The sequence below is a fragment of the Aptenodytes forsteri genome, unplaced genomic scaffold, assembly GCF_000699145.1.
Source record: "Aptenodytes forsteri isolate BGI_AS27 unplaced genomic scaffold, ASM69914v1 Scaffold146, whole genome shotgun sequence".
NCBI lineage: Eukaryota > Metazoa > Chordata > Aves > Sphenisciformes > Spheniscidae > Aptenodytes > Aptenodytes forsteri.
Window position 1 is genome coordinate 5,161,231 of NW_008795128.1, and position 17,200 is coordinate 5,178,430.

The window sequence follows — 17,200 nt, forward strand, 5'->3', positions numbered from 1 at the left end:
TTACACAGTATCTGCATACCAAACATTACAGCCTTATGCTAGTGATGGTGCTGAGAAAAATCATCTAGCACTGGCCACATCTGGCTTTGTTCCCCATGATCACACTGTGCTCATTTGAAGCACTCTCATGTGGTACTGATGTCCTTATGTATCAAAACCAACTGCACATCACGGGCTGCAGCTTACTCTTTTTCTGCTACTTGCAGAGTAAGCCCAAAGACAACTTCTGTCAAGCAGAGTTTCTAGAACCTGCTTTTTCCTGGGTTCTAACAACATCTGCCTTAAAGCACAGACAAAAATTCTGTTTGCATCACTCCATATTGAGGGAATACAGAACAATGCCCAGGGTGGAGAAAAATCTATGTCTTGGGCCAGAGGAGAGGCATCTCGGGTCTTTGTGCTGTCACAGCTCAGCAGAATAAAACAAAGCCTCCTGGTAGGGTAAGTAATTAATCTGGACTCCTATGCATTACTGTGCTGCAGCTAATTATAGCTCTAGTTTAGGACACTCAGCTCATGGCCTGTCCACCTAGATCTTCCCTCTGAACTTCTGTTTGAACCTAGTCTGTGTTTTTAACAGCGCTCAGAGCTCTTTGTGAGTGTGCTGCTCTGCTTTCTCAAGGGGTGTGATATGAGTGAGCAGCTGTCAATCCATGAGCAATGCCAGATCTACAACCAGCGCAGCTCTGGATTTTGTTATTTTACTTACAAATTTGAGATTTCAGGAGGGCAGGCATGTCCTATTAGCCCCTTACTAAGCCAAAAATTGCATGTCCCTAGGGCTATCATAGATATATATGGACCTGATAAAGAAAGGCTATTTCTCCAACCTAGTGGGTGAGGCGTAGAGCCTCTTGGAGCAGCCTTAGGACAAGGTATGAGCTGCATGGCTTGCTAACTTCCAGGAGGCTGTCGCATACAAGAACAGCATGTGAAGGGAAGCAAGCCCTCACATCACAGTTGTTACTGCAGTTTGGATTTTGTCCTCTCAGAGATGTGCACAGCCCACAGCTTGTTCACTGACACTTCTGCTGGAAAACAGGAGGGAAGCAAAAGGCAGTAGTCGTCACCCTGTTACTGATAAAGATGAAAAGACTAATGTATTTAAGATATTACTGGTCCAACCCAAGAGTTCTTGTTTGTCTTTGTTAGCTAACCTGCACGTCCCTTTTGTTCCAGAGTTGGCCCCTTCTGTCCCTGTCTGACAAAACACGTACTCAAAAGCTAGCCTTGAACATACTGTTACATAGGAGCCCCGCTGGATATGACTCAGCAACTCATCTCTTGTGTTTGAGTGGCAGGCATGAGAGCGTAGGCGCAGGATATAATGTGAGAGTCTACTCTGCCTAAGCAATCAGCCTCCCTTTGCTGTCTTATTTCCTAGCCACATGTGTCAAGTTACTGACTTGCTGAGAGGCTGGATGTAGTTTCCTCTGTATTTTTCCAGCCATACGTTAGTTGTAGCCAGAAGAGTTTGTGCAGCAAGACAATGTGTCCTACCTCACTTCTCATTTGTGAGACCTACCTGTCTGCAAAAGACTTGCTCCAAGATGCTCCGTGCAGGGAAATTGGGAGCGGGTGTTTTTTCACTTCAGTTTTTCTTTAGCGTCTAAGAAGAGAGCAAAAGCAAGCAGGGCACAGCTGTTTTTCTCTGTTTTAATATACAAAATAAGCATTTTTCCAACATCTTTTTAAATGATGAGAAAAATCATTCCCAGACCTTGCTCCTTTAGAAGACACTTCTAGATCATTAAGTCCTAAATTCCACAAAAAGGAAAAGCAATCTTTCTTCCATTAGCCTTAGCAGCTGTTTCACTAACTTCCCCTTAAGTAGACCAGGTGCACTCAAACATTTTCCTTCCATCCTACTGTATATTTTCTGTCCGACCTTCATGAATAACAGGGCTTAGTAAGACTTACAAAGTACGTGCAATGCTGTAGAGTCAGGTACAGCAGTAACAGCTGGGTCCCAGCCAGACTGAAACAGCGTGCAGCTTAACAGTAACTGATTTTCCATGTTGATGAATGAGTGATAACCAATGCCTTGTTTTCCTTGCAGTGGATGGAAAGAAAGAAGTCTTGATGAGCTCCTGAGAATTGTATTCAGTGCTCCTCAGCCAGCATGGAAATTCCTAGAAGAAACTAAAGGAAGGACATCTTGTCCTGTTCCCCAGGTTAACATGCCCTTTAAGGATCAAGAAAACGTACAATCTAGCTCCCTGCTGTGCGCGTAGATCTGGAAGGAGTGGAGACTTCAAACCACTGGGACAAAGTTCGCAAACTTGGTGATGTTTCTCAATAACAGTAAGTCCTAAACATATTCTGAAGTGATGTTGCTGATCCTGGTTTTTGTGGGGAAGAGACACGTTTCCATGTGACCAAAGCTGGGTGTTCCATGTGGGCAAGGTCATTTCTTCTGAGGATTGGTGACTCTCCGGAGACCTTTCAATCGACTAAGCAATTCCGTAATGAAGTCCTACAATGAGAATTGGTTGAAGAAGGTTGTCACGTTAATTCCAGTGCTCACCAGCCCAAAGAGTACTATGGCACTTGCGTTATTCCCACATTCGCCTTCATGTTGAGCAGAAACCAGAATTTTGACATGTATCGAGCAAACCTATCTCTTAGCTTAGGGAAGGAGACCTTTTGATGGATGAGAAGGGTCTAAAAGCCCCTCTACTTCCCTTCCCCTGTCTCCCTCTGGAGCAGCCTTGTTTACTTTCTCCCCAGGAGCCAGCCTGCCCCCTTCATCCCAGCTACCTACTTTTTCCACCTTGAGATGACCTCAGGATGCTGTTGTCCTCTGTTAGGTTCCACTGCTTCCTGTTGCCACCATAACCTCCTGCCCACTTCTGCTGCCCTCCCAATCTAGGGCAAAGCAAGCTGTCCCTCTTGTTGAACCTGTAAAGCTCCATGTTGTGGATTGCAAACCATCTTAGAGCTGTGCCAATTCTACAAGGAAGTGGCCGGCAGAGAAGAGGTGGAGCAAAACACCCGTAGGACTAATGATAACCTGGAGCAGGGGTTGAGGACAGGCAGAGCAGGCAGGAGATAAACCTCGACTACTTTGCTGACACAGCCAAGTACTATGAACTAAACTGGACCATCTGGTTATTCCAAGCAGAAGTCAATGTGACTAGTGCAGACTTTACCCCCTGCATGACAAGTAACATCACCATAAAGGAGTGCGCAGCCTTTCTTCACCCAAACAGATAGCTACATGTCCTTGTAATTAGGCAAGGTCACTGGAAGTATTGCAGCTTGTTACCATCTGTGCTGTGTGGAAGCCCAGCTTCCTCACTTGGGTGATCAGAGGTTGCCTGCCACAGCATGCTCTGGAAGTCAATGCCTAGGATCATACATACCTTTTCCGTCAGTCCCTTCAGAGGAAACCAGTTTGTTTCCTCTCTCTGCTTTCTGCAAATAGGCTGCTGTGATCTTTCAAGGGGACTGGATTCAAGATCACCAGGGTGAAAGTACGTATTTTTGCTAAAGGGGCAGCAGTTAGCAAGTACCATGCTGTCTGCAAGACACTTTCACGGCTCATGAAAAAGAAGAGCAAACTCTTTTCAGTTATCTCTCTGGGAATGTGGGGTTCTTGCCTAAGATCTGAAATTCAGACACTCGGAAAACTATTTCCCTATTGCCAGCCTTGTCTGCTGAACCCCTGCTAGGAGACTATCTGTAATGGTTGCTACAGCCAAGTTTAATTTCAATGATAGTCGTGCATCCACCTCATTTTCTGTATGTTCATCACTGTACAGCTATATAGGCTTGACAAGATGTGGAGACTGATGAATGATGTCCAAGCACAACGTTCACATGCAATGCATGTGACTGAAGCAGTGATGGAAGACCTCATTTTGCACAGGTATGCAGTGCAGTGAAGGCAATTGCTGTGTGGTACATGCACTACACAGCAAAGCATTGGGCTCCACTCCTTTGGACATTGTGACAGCTTGTGGGATTTCTTTAACTCTCTAACTCAAAACCAGTACTTGTAAAGTTCACATGGGGAAAAGAAAAAACACGTGTAAAACTTAACTTACGTGGCCACTGCTCAACAATTATCTGCCCAATCCAATCTGAGGGCCATTCTACATTCTTGTCGCTCGTAACACTAGAGTGGTTTAAGCTAAGAATGCTTTAGTTAACAGTGTGCAAGACGGTTATGTGAGCTGTATCACTGTCTATGGCTTTTCTACGCTGAGGAGCAAATAGCAACTCAGCCTGGTCAGCTTAGGATGTCCAAAACATGGAATGAACTTTCTTTGGTTGTAAAGTGTAATTCCTTATTTGCTCCACTGGTCTGCCTTCAGCTCATCCATGTAGATTTACATGTATTTTTCTATCACAGCAGGATAAAGTGGCAAACACCTCCCATTGGGAATTAAACAAATCTGCAGCGTCATGTTAGGTACAGTAACATCTTGGCGCTTCAGCCAAGCAGCAACAAAGACACACTCTTACAGAACAGTATAACATATATATATATATTGATGGTGCTTCACTCACCTCTGTCGGGCTGGAGCACTCATGGAGGATTTCCTAAAAACCAAGGAGGACTCATTTTAGTATTTTATGAGTTGACCTGTTCTCCCCTCCCTACAAAAAGGGTATGTAATCTTACTACATTTGACAGGCTAAGACACAGGGAAGCATCATGCAACACTGTATACATATATTCTGTACCCCACACACCACTACTTCTCTTTATAAAGGGAGTCCCTAACTTAAAGTCACCAAGTCCCTCTATCTGACCTGTAGTTTTAATTTCTGTTCTTCATTAGGGACCTCCAGGAGATCTTCAAGATCAATTTGTGGTTCAGGAGTTGCTGCCTCTGTTTCCTCTCTTAGCTAAAAAAAAAAATAAATACACAGTTAATAAACCTTCAAACTTCTACGAGCTCTAGAGGCCATCTTTAAAGAACTGAGCAGCTGAGAAGGAACTAGTTACAATAAAATTATGCTGCAAAGTTGAGGTCAAGATATAAATCATCTCAAAATAAGGAGGATCTTGTAAAGAGGGCGTGGATTCCAGCCCCTCTGTGGCGTCTCCTACAGCCACACATCCTGATGTACACATTCTTCATCTTTTCCCACCTCAACACTTGATACCACAGCTCAGGGATTGTCGTCCATCATGGGAAAACCCTTTCAAGAATATGCAACTGCAGTTGCCAGCTGCAGTGCAAAAAATGTAAGGCAGCCTGGGACAACCCTCATCTATGAAGAGTGTGCACAAGCGTTCACCAAACAGAAATCCAGCAGGCTTAATCTTAGAGAGGCTCAACTAATACAAGGGGATTTTAGGCTTTTAGGCTAAATACATTGACATAGTTGGTATTTACGCCAAGGCTTTTTGCAGTAATGGAGAGAAAAACAATTATGCTTTTGAAAGGCCTAACAATATTTTGGCAGCTTTCTCTTACAGACATGAGAGGGATATAATAGTTTCCTTTAATGTAAGAGAGACCTCAAGCTTTAGTGATTGGAGTAATAATCTTGTAATGTATGGAGGTGTTAGCTGGAAACGTTTGTAAACTCGATCACAGACACATTTTAGCTCCACATGTCTCTACAAGACTGTAAGGAAAGCAGGCTGTGGTTTCCAATGTATTTGCAAAATGAGTCTTTGACAACACAACACTAGTGATATTTGAACATAGTAATCAGCAGAATGAGGATACTGAGTAAACAGCGTGGTACCTGATTGCTGGGTAACATTTATGGATGTGTATGTAAAACATTAAACAATAAAGGCAATATTTACGGGGAAAAAAGAAACTTGTTCCGAGCAATCTCTTGATACCAAGCCAGAGAGGAAACAGAAAACCTTTGTTCAGCTTTGTTATGCAGCTGACTTAACAATAAATAATAAAAGAGTCAAATATATTGTACTGTGACCCACACAGCATTTCTTCTTCAAAGTAATAGTTTTCACATGACTGTTTAGACAACAGGTGTTGATCCAGCCTGACTTTGTCTCTGGCTAAGAAGCTAAATAGGCCAGGAGGGTGAGACAGGGTAGGAACTCCCTATGGCTTTCTGGTCCTAGTATGGATGGTGTTCTGGCTTCCACGTGCAGGGAATCATCTTGAAAATCAAAATTGTCTCCCAAGTCTTAGTTTTGTTGCAAAAAGCCTCATGATAGTAAATAGCATAGCATTCAGATTGTCTGTATCAGGAGGCTATGTTTGAACTAACTTTCCTGGCATTTGAATCTGCAATGCTGTTTATTCTGACTCTGTCACATGGGTTTCTGGAAGATGCTGAGGACCATTGCACTGCCAAGGGCAGGTGGAGCAAAGGAAGAAGCTGACAAAGAGACAATGTAATGGAAGCCGATGGATCCAAGGAAGCCCAGACTAGCAGGGCTAACTAAATAGTCTTGCCACAATGCACAGAGGAGAGCAGGAGGACCCGCTGGACACCTGGGGGATTACAAGTAATTTACTGTGGCACATGTACTTATTTGAAAAGATCCTGTGTAACCCCCTGTTGTACCCTATTAACAGTCTCTGACCTGGCACAGCATCATGTTATGTAGTTCCTGGTAGCAAATCTCTTAAGTTGGCCCAAATACACCAGGAAGTCGGGAAATCTGTTGTGCTGGAGAGATGCTAACAAAGGCAATCCACTGGCAATCTGCTCCCGTAAGGACATCGCTGGATTTCTCACTCTTGCCTGCTGGGATTTTGTAGTAGGGAAAAAATATCCCCTTTGGGCAGCTACTCTGGTGACGGTAAACTGCTCCTAATTCGCAGAAAACCAGAAGTGATAACGTAACCTGGCTTGTTTTTCTGACACCTTTACAAGTGTACATATGTAGATTTGGGCAAGTAGGAGTAGCACACAGGGAGCCTTATCTTGGGTCATGTTACTAATGGTACCAAGTGCTTCTCATCTATCTAAAAGGAAACCCCCAAACCTTCTCTTTAAAACTGCAGTAATTCCCCAAACGGCATGATGTTCTGTTACACAAAGCAGCAGCCATTCTCCTTGCTTAGCTCTGGCAAATCTCAACAGTCAGGCTAAGGGCTCTCTGAACTGAGCTATCAACCCCAGGGACAGTCCCTTAAACGCCAGTGCAGGCATGGTTGGCAGTCGACACTGTCACTGCCGCTGTTCTTTTGAACAGCTTTCACTCACCAGGACCACCCCTCTAGCACTTCGCAAACACGCTGAATTTTGCCTGTCTGACTAGGTCTAACGATAACATCTGCTCCTATGGACACTATATAATGTTTCATAATGCATTATCAAGATTATTACTATAATTTCATAAACTATAGAAAACAATTGGAAATTCACAATTAAGTCTTGAAGAGATTATGAGCTTTTATCCTTTGTCATTTTTACTAAACAAGCTATAAAATTGTTTGGGAAGTCTAAGAATGTTAATCAACAAACCAGGAGCAGTAATGTACTCATTTTCAGAGGAGCCAAGCATTTGTGACAGAAGGAAAGACCTTTTTCTCCATATTTGTTTTCTGCTGCATGTTCTTTGCATATAGCATAAATTAGAACAGAAACTATTTTTCTCTCCCAACATGGCATGAGAACCTGGTACATTCCCACAAATATCAAATAGGAAGCAGCCACACAGAAAATGATGATAATAATGATGATAATAATAATAATAAACAACAGCAGCAACAACAATAATAAAGACAGCCTCAGAGACAGTTCCTGAAGGTTGGCTCTTCACTCACAGAGATGGGAGTTGACATCGTTCTATGGCTCTCCAGGCCCAGAAATCAGCCTGGGCAGGCAAAAGCTTCTCTGTACCATCATGGCATATAGCAAAAAAACCTTTCCTGGGCTGTTCTAACATGTCCAGTTCCACTGTTGATTGCAATTTGAAACTGCTGCTGCTCAGAGTGGAAGACTCTAAGCAATCATCAGCTCTTTTTTCCTTGTATCTCAAAAATGTGCTTAACGCTGTGCTGGGGTGCAAATACAGAAAACAGGGCAGAAACGGCACAACAGCAGCAACAACAATAATAAAGACAGCCTCAGAGACAGTTCCTGAAGTTTGGCTCTTCAGCCATGGAGTTGACATCGTTCTATGGCTCTCAGGCCCAGAAAATCAGCCTGGGCAGGCAAAAGCTTCTCTGTACCATCATGGCATATAGCACAAAAATCACCTTTCCTGGGCTGTTCTAACATGTCCAGTTCCACTGTTGATTGCAATTTGAAACTGCTGATGCTCAGAGTGGAAGACTCTAAGCAATCATCAGCTCTTTTTTCCTTGTATCTCAAAAATGTGCTTAACGCTGTGCTGGGGTGCAAATACAGAAAACAGGGCAGAAACGGCTTGACAGTTCATTTAGTCCATCCCCATCCAGGACATGAATAAGCTCTTTTACACAATTTGTTAAACCCATCTATGTCTTCTGTTGAAGATGTACTGGCTTGTGAGTCAAGAAAGCTATGTTCTCTTACTGCATCAGCCATTGCCCTACAGATAAAAGCAAAACGCTTAGTCAAGCTGTTTAAATGGGTTTAAGACCATGATGTACAATATGGGAAATCCTTTCACCTTTTCCTGTACCACACTCCAAAGGAATTATCTCAAACATGGAAAAGCACTATCCCTTCTGAAAGCTCCCAGTGTAAGTAAGTGCCATCCATCTAAGCACAAAATATGAATAGAAGTGATACTACCAGGTTAAAATTTCAGTGTATCCAGCCAGTGCTGGAACTTGATTTAAATGTCACACTACCCTTAAGAAAAAATGTACCCTGCAACATCTCAAGTAAAGACTGGTACCATTCAGGTGCTGGACCTCGGCGCTCCTGGATCTTTCTTAGTGGGACAGCTCTCAGACAGGCAGGAAGAATTTAGGAGGGACTGTTCCTGGTGCAAAGGGAATCTCAGGCAAGGAAGACAGCTCTGGGGATTTGTGTAGGTGAAGGCATAAGATCTCTACATTTGAGAATGTATTTTTTTTTTCTTTTTTTCCCTGCTGCCAGTAGTGTGTCCAGACTCAGCAGCTACAGATACGGCATTATCCGGAGTGTCTCATTCAAACAGCAGCTATAGCTACACTGTTGTGACCAAAGGAACAAGGATACACTGATAACTCTAACCCAGCTAGCTTAGATACTGCTTGCAGCAAAGCCACTCACACATGGAGCTCAGTAACAAGAATCACTCTGGGTTTGTACATCTCTCTAGGTTCTGCACTCGTGCTGAGCAATAGCTACACCCCCCCAGCAGGTGCAAGACCAGAGAGTTTAAACCTAGTTGGATTATATTGGTGCAAGCTTCGCCGACTGCAGGCACACCAGTCAGAGAGAGTGCTGTAGCAGGTGGCAATGAGATACCTAACGAAGACCGAAGGTGAGAAGGTACTTCCAGTAAGGCAGAGCAAGCAAACTTCTGTCCCAGCACGCGGGGCCTCTAGTCCCGTTCACCTGACGAGTGAGGGGCTGATTTGCCCCAGCTACTCACCCGGCATTGGTACAGCTCCTGCAGCTGGGCGTTGATCCATTCCTCCAGGTCTAGCCAGCGCTGTAGGTCTTTGCGGTTGTACTTTATAGTTAACTTGCCCAGTTTCCTGTGTGATGATTCCTCCCCAGTTTTCTCTGGCGTCTGGAAAGTCACCCGGGGCAGTGCGCTGGAGTTGCTGGCCATGCTCACCGCTTCCTCCTTCTCCTCCTCTGACAGCAGGAACTCCCTCACTCCTTTTCTCTGTCTCCTTTAACCAACACCTCTCTGCAACTACTGGCTCACAGCACAAGCTACTCACAGACGCCAAAGGCGGGCAGCATTGGTGATCCCAGGGAGAGAGGTGGGGGAGACCACACGGCCGGGGCAGCAGCCAGGCTCTGCAGGCAGAGTTACAGGAGCAGATTCTTGGGTTTCACCATCAGCTGTGCTGACAGGAGCAGGGAGGCAGGCAGAGAAGTTGTTGTAGTAACATCTGTTGTTAAAAGAAGCCAAGTGAACCAGGGAATTGATGAACCAAGTTTGTTAATATTTAACGCAAGTCAGCTCCAAGAGGTGAGGAAAAAGGAGGTTTTAAATGACTGTTTTCCTACAGGCATAACTTACGTGCATGTGCAATTCCAGAGGGCTGATCCATACATAATGCATTGAATCCTGCTGAGTTCGAGCTCTACAAGCCTCTGTAAACTACTCTGCCTGCAGCTACAGCGTTTAGCTCCCATTGAAATGGTGTATTTGGCATTTTCCAGCTAAAGCACTGGACCCAGCACAGATAAGGAGAAGTGGTCTGGAGTCAGGTGGCTACATCCACTATTTTACAAGAGTGGGAATACTAGGTTAGTGACACTGCAAGCCAAACTTGGACTCAGCAGTCCCGTTTTACATTGTTCTACAACCTGTAAATTTATTCCAGCTTGCTCAAAAATGTCTGTAGAAATCCCGGTGGCCTGAATTTGAGATCATTTGAGCAAGGCACTTCTGAGATAAAACAAAATATCTGTGCTCTTATTAAAAACAAAAAGTATAGTATTTGACATGATGACACTGCAGGGGAAGGCCTGTCTAGGGATATAGCACTATTTCCTTCCCACAGAAAAGTATTCATGTTAAACAGGTTCACCTGCTGAAGCGTCATAAACTGCTATCGTACTATATATTATCATTGCTTGGTTTACAATCTCTTTCTTACTGGAAGACAGGTTAAAGGTCTGCAGCATTATTGCCCTATTTTAGAAGGATACGTGCGAGCAGCACTGTTCAGAGGAACAGAAATCAGGCTGGCTGTGTTTATCGGGTGCCAGGGCACTGGGACACCTGCGTGCCCTCTAGATGCTGTATCACACGTCTTTATTCATCTGTTCCCAGAGCCCTCCGTCGACCTGCCAAGGGAGCTGCCCTATCAAACGGACAAACCAGCTGAGACCCTCCATCATGAAGCAGATCCAACAACCCCAGTCTCATGATTTACGTGGAAAAAGCAAGTAAGTCTCTGCTGCCCCTGGCAGCCAAGGTACTTCCAGTTTGGAGACCAAGAGCTAGATAAACCAAAGGAAAAGCAACCAACCCTTCTCCCACTCACAGCTGCTGCCAGGCAGCATGGGGCAGTCTGCAGGGGGGCTGTTGTCCTCTGGAAGTCGGACCCAGCCCCCCTGCCAAAGCCACATTCCTGTGCCCAGAGGGATGGTGGTACAGCCAGCCAGCAACATCTTGCACACAGGGTGATAGAAAAATGGGCAGGGCCATTCCAGCCCTTCTTTTCATCCTGAATTTGAGCAAAAAAAAAAAGCCTTTTCTGACAGAAAATTCCACAAAATGCTGATCCTGAAACTTGCTTCCACATCAGTGAGGGATAAAGTATTAAAGTATACCTGAAACTGATATAATCTCCTCTGCTTTTCAGACAGCCTAAAATTTCTATTCAGAAGACAGCTGTCAGCTATTTAATTTAAGCAGCTTTACCCATTTTTTCCTCACTGCTTGGCTGTATCCTCCTTCTAATCTCACTCCTAAAACTGCCTTATTTAGACCAAAATTTCCCAGAAAAATCCATGTTGTGAGAGGCTCAGAGCATACTCAGTTAGTGCAGATTCTTCAGAGATTCTTAACTGTTAGAAACCTTGCAAATCCCATTGAACATCCTATAATGTGTTTACAACTATTGACTTTTCAGAGGTTAATATGCTGGCCCAACATGGGCAGATTTTCACAAGGTAACTCTGGACCAAAGGACACACACTGCCAGGTGTCAAGTTCCTGTCTCCAAATAGAAATGCTCTATTTTGGTGTTCAGGGACTGACATTTTTTAACAGGGGAAAACAACCTATACTTTCTTTGGTCCCGAGGAACTCCAGACAGGCTGGCATTAAGAACAGAGAACGAGGACCAGACTTACAAGAGAAGTTACCTGGCATCCCTGAGTCAATCCAAAAATTTGCAGCGGCTGAAGGGCTGACAGGGAAGTTGCCCCCTTCCTCCAACCCCTGTGCTGACGCTGGTGCTCTTTGTTGAGCAGTTCAGTTCACCTCTACAAGAAAGATGGGATTTGCCCTGTTAATCTTCTGCCAGCGTAGTTGAATTTATGAAGCACAGGATCCAGAGGTCACAGGGTAAGTGTGAGGAAGAGGGAAAGAGGAATATAACCTGTCCTGATGGCTCTTCAAGCAGCTTGAGCCGCTGTTGACTTGTAACCTCACTTGAGCATAAGCGATGCGCTGAGATACCACATCTGAAAAGGTCCACCGGCAGTCTCACCTCACCGTCCGCACTCTATCGACAAAGTAATAAGCAGACCCTGGTGCCCTCGTGCTGCTCTATCAGTGTCACCCTACAATGGAATAAGGCATTCAGAGGGGGATGTCAGAGGCCCTCTCAGGAAAGCTGTAGGCCAAAATGAGCCAGATTACAGGATGTTCATCATACTGCTTTGGCTTTTATGAGCTTAGTCGTGAATTCTTTGTAATGAGAAGGTGGCAATACAGAAATAAATGTTTACAGCTAAACTAGGCCTCTTCCAGTAATAAACTATTTTATTCTATCATTAAAGCAAGAGGAAGAAGCAAAAAGACTGTGTGCAAGATCACTCCGTGAGGGTGTGGTAGAAGTTGCTGCAGGCACAGGATTGGGTGCCTCATACAGGGTAAGTGATATCGTCCCCTTTGAACGAGGCAGCATCTCCTACGGGTGCAGCAGCCACCTGCCAGTGCTGGTAAGTGCCAGCTGCCACCAAACAAGAAGCAGCTGCATGACTCTTTTCACAGTGCTGCACCCCATCCTGTCCTTTCCTCGCATCACAGCAGATTCAGGTGGCCAAAGGGACAGAAGGACATTCACCATTTTGATTGGACGTGCACAGCGGGGGGATCTCAGAGATCTCAGGCATGGCTGGGAGATGAGATCTTATTTTCAACCTAGTTATCTCTCCTTATAGCCTTGGGCATACAACCTGGACCAAAATTTCAGAAGTGAACACACATACTTGGGCAACTAAGTCATCTAATCAGACAACCTGTTTTTTCACAAGAGCTGTGCACATGTAAGCTCCAGTGGACCTCCTGCTGCAGTTGCTGGTGTTCATGTTCTCTGCAAATGTGCTTATTGTTTATGTAGGTGAATAAAGGGGATTTAAACGTGGCCAACACATTTGAGTGTTAGACTGAAACCCTGCGCCTCAGTTTCCATGTGTGTGACCTGGGGTTGCTGCTCCTCCAGGCCTGCCTTAAGAGTGAGGTTTTGCCTCTGAAAGGAGGGGGGGATTTGATACTGTGGAGTTGGGCTTTTGTGACTGTCTGTGGCCCCAGAGAGGGCCACCAAACCAAGCTGAGCATCTGTGTCGTAGTGCCAAGCAGCTGTGACACTGATCCAGGCAGCAGACCAACCAAGTGCATGAGGCAGATCTGGTTACACTCCTCTGTTCTTGACGCTAATAATCTCCATCCCACACCTGTGACCTAAGCTGGTGCTTCTCTTTCTCTCTAAGCTGATGACTGTGGTGCGTGCTCAATAATTCAGCAGGGCCCCAGCTCATCTTTCCAGAGAACCAGGTCGGCCCCTTTCCCTTGAGTCCCAGCCTAGAGAGGAATGTTTTCCTTCAAGACAACCAGAAGCCACCCTCCCCCTGTTTTAGAAAATAATCACTTTCCCTGTGGTTGCAAACATGATAGTTAACACAAATTAAACCAGGGAAGACAGCAGAGGTGACTGTATCAATACTATGTTGACACCACAAGGTAAAGAGGTTCTGCACCCTCCTGTGAGCAGGAACAGGCACAGAAAAAAGTTGTGCGGATCAGAAAATGTAGCCAGGACTGGAGATTTAAAAAATCCAGAGCCCCGAGTGAGCAACCCCAGTACACCCAGCATCTTGACGTCCATCATCCATTTTCCTCATCCTCCAGTGTCTCCACAGGAGCGTGGAAACCAAAAAGGCTGCACCGTTGCCCCAGAGCTCTAGCAAGAAGAGGGAGACCGCATCATCTCTCACCTTCAACTCCTGGAGAATTAAGGAAGCAGCCAGGGGTTTCCAGCTCACGCAGTCCCCACCTCTCACCTGAGCAGTACTGCTACCTTCCCACCAGCACACGGAGAGGAGCCTATATATTCTTCAGTCTTACTCCTCTCCCCCTTTCATAAGGCAACGAAAGGGCAGTCAGAAGGAAGAATGCTGAGAGACAGAGGAAAACATTTCTCTACTTAGTATTTGACTGATCAACCCAAAATCGCACTATTTGGCACCACCTCAGAAAATAGACAGGTCTCAGCAATAAAGATAAGAGGTCAGATGAGCTAGGCTGCCTGCCTGCCCTCCCTCCTGCCTCTGTTACTGGCAGTCAAGTGAAGCATAAAGGCTAATGGCTCAGCAGCAGCTGAGAAGGGTAAATGAAAAATAGTTGTACTTACTGCTTTGGCACACCAGAGGAGTAGCAAACCCTGGACTCTCTCCTTATTTAGGCAATTAATTCTGCTTATCTGTGTCCATCCTCAGACATTCTGTAGGTAGTGGGATGATTAAGCCAAGGGGAGGAAGCCCTCCCCTCCCCTTGAATACTTAGGTGAAGCTGACAACATGAATTAGATACCAAATGGATTATTTGGGGATCTTTGAAAACCTGTCCATGTTGTTTTGTTGCCTTCCCTCTTGTATTGCTTTGCTGTTTCCCTACAGAAAGAGGCCTGCGGCACTGAAAGCATTATCAGTGTTTTCATGTGGCACAGAGGTTTCAGCAAGTCCTTGAATGGTAGAGTTGGAGACAAGAGAAGCACTGGCTGAATAGATGAAGGGGATCTTCCTTGTTCTCCAGCCTGCTTTCAACATTTCAGGCTTGCAGAGGCCATCTGTATAGTTCTTGCACCAAGAAGTTTATTGTGACCCGATCCCTTGAAAGGGTGCAATTACACTTGCAGGGACTGTACTGCTCACACCTGCAGGGAAATCACCATCTACAAACACAGGGGAGAGCAGCCTTTCATGGAAGGCACTGGCAGCTGGCCTGAAGGTGTTGAAAGTCAGAAGGTTCCCAGGGATGCAGTCACTGTAGGAAGTGATGGAGAAGGAGAGGCCGTGGGGAACCCCACGGCCAATCCTGTTCCACTCACAAGTGCTGTAAAGAGCAGCTCAGGTTGCCTATGGGGACTTCAACGGGAAATGTTAAGTTTATTCTAGTTCCTGCAAATTGAAGGTTCTTTGCTTCACATTTCCATACCTATCTCCCATAAAAGCCTAGCGTAGACAAGACAAAAATGCAGATACTTTCTCGGTGTAACTAGTCTTGATGCTATTTTCCCTTCTTCCTTTCCCAGTGCTCCTGCCCTTAACGGTTTACCTTGACCACCAACATTAAAATAAAAGCCAGTGCCATGCAGGACTGCAGACAAGAACTTCCCCAAAGAAACAATATACCCTCATTATAACTCCCTTCCCCAAAGCTACCCTCGATGCAGTGGGAATGGCTCTCGGGAGGACTCAGCAGCCTGTCATCCTTTCCCTTGCTTCATTCCACAGGACCAGTGGTTAGTCACGGCCTGATGAGGTCCCTCCCCGTCTCCTTCCTTTGCCACATCTTTGTGCCGTCACTTGCATCCGGGTCTCACCCCTAAACCACACCAGGAGGTTTAACCTGAGGCAAATACAACAAAACAAGCAAGCAAGCAAACCTGTCTCCCAAGCGCTAATTATACATGGAACGGTTCCCAGGTAAAGCCCAGCAGAATGGATTTGCCTGCAGCAGCCGGTGGGACAAGCTGCTGTCAGGAAGTCATTGCAGACGGTGATGTCATGGAGCTGGGCTGCACAGAGGGACAAAGGGGACCTGGACCAAGTCGTCCTTATTTTTCTGCCTGTTGGGGTCACTTCATTCTGGAAGGTGGGCATCCACCTGCCGATGGGTGCTGGGGTCTCCATAGCAATCACAAGAGGGCAGGTGATGCACGCTCCTGCACCAAGTTTCTTACAAGCCATGCGTGTCTAAGAGCTCTTATAAACTTAGTCAAATATTGAATTATGGTGTGGTTTACCCCCCCTGAGTCATCTCCTGAATAGTTATTGCCAGACTGAGAACAGACACTGCTCAAAGACAGACAAACGTTAACAATGACTCAGTGTTTCAGGACCCCTTAAAAACACTCCCAAGTCATAAAATCACACGCCCTACTTTCCCTTCACAATAATATGAATAACACATGGCTCAGCTGAAGTTGTGAGAAATTATTTGTTTGGCAGACAATGAGGGCTGCGATGGGATTTCTAGGTTAGGAGGGCAAAGAGTAAGTTACTGAGTTGGAAGGAAAGCTGCTGCAACAGAGAGAGGTTCCTAGTGGAAGTCCTTGATCTTGGGACTAATCTCAATTAAAATTTTAATTACTGAACCTCTCCAGAAGAAACTGGGCATATTTAGAAACTGTGCTACTGGCACAGAGGTGGGATGCATCCCTCCTACAGTGGAGGACCAAAAATGTGATCTTTAAAGGTCAAATAAACAAGCCAGACCCATCTGCTAAGCAGAAAAAAATGAGTCAAATTTAAGAATATAGAGAATGTAAAAATTAAGATCACATACTTAGGAAATTGTCACAAAAAAATTTAGCTGGGGGCTGATCAGCTGAAAATGGCAGAGAGAACAAGACCAAGATCCATAAAACATGTACTGTTCATAAGATGGCTCTTATGGCAGTGAACCTATGAATGATACTAATATGATCCCAAGATGGATTCAGCAATGTATTTCCAGCAGAGAGAGAGAAGATTAAATACTTGGTAATGGTGATCCATTCCTTAGACTGTGGCATAGAATTCTGTAACACATATTTAATAATAAAATACCTGAAACTGGAAAATGTGCAGAAAAAAGGCCATTAGGATAACAGAAGGGAAATGGAGACTCTACCATAAAAGAACTGATTGAAAGATCAGGGCTTGCTTGCACTAGCAAACTGAAGACTGAGTCAGGATATGATTTCACTAAAATAAATACAGCTGAAGAAGACAAAAGGAGAGGAGATTTTGAAATGAAAGGACAATACTGCACAAGAAAATTGAATATAAAGTAACCAGAAATACATTCAGGGTGAGCAGCAGAAAACCTTGCAGCAGGACATTAGCACAGCCTTCTGCTGAGAGCAAAAGCTATTAAACCCCCCCTACTCTAAAGGCTAGGCTTGATCAGCTTACGAAGGGACTCATCCCTTCATAAACATTTAAAAAGGGGGGGGGGGGGGTAGGGATTCCAATCAAAGAATCCTCCCAACTT

At 45.0% G+C, this 17,200-nt stretch overlaps 1 protein-coding gene across 2 annotated transcripts; it reads right to left on the minus strand.

The window, feature by feature from the left end:
• Positions 1–1,654: 1,654 nt before the first annotated feature.
• On the minus strand, positions 1,655–9,717 carry PPP1R14D (protein phosphatase 1 regulatory inhibitor subunit 14D). 2 transcript variants are annotated; one of them, XM_009277537.2, is made up of 4 exons: positions 9,461–9,717; positions 4,762–4,857; positions 4,516–4,548; positions 1,655–2,476 (listed from the first exon to the last, which is right to left on the minus strand). In XM_009277537.2, exons 1-4 carry the CDS (start codon positions 9,641–9,643, stop codon positions 2,408–2,410), a joined length of 381 nt encoding a protein of 126 aa, XP_009275812.1. In that variant the 5' UTR covers positions 9,644–9,717; the 3' UTR covers positions 1,655–2,407. The 2 variants fall into 2 exon arrangements, with proteins under 2 accessions (XP_009275812.1, XP_009275811.1); XM_009277536.2 differs by having other exon boundaries at positions 2,406–4,548.
• Between the last annotated feature and the right edge of the window lie 7,483 nt (positions 9,718–17,200).

Excerpts from the sequence above, each read along its gene's own strand:
- PPP1R14D (XM_009277536.2), bottom strand. The coding sequence starts at position 9,643 with ATGGCCAGCAACTCCAGCGCACTGCCCCGGGTGACTTTCCAGACGCCA. Across the intron at positions 4,858-9,460 it reads AGGAGCTGTACCAATGCCGG|CTAAGAGAGGAAACAGAGGC; the intron begins GTGAGTAGCTGG and ends TTTTTTTTTTAG. Across the intron at positions 4,549-4,761 it reads AACAGAAATTAAAACTACAG|GAAATCCTCCATGAGTGCTC; the intron begins GTCAGATAGAGG and ends CTTGGTTTTTAG.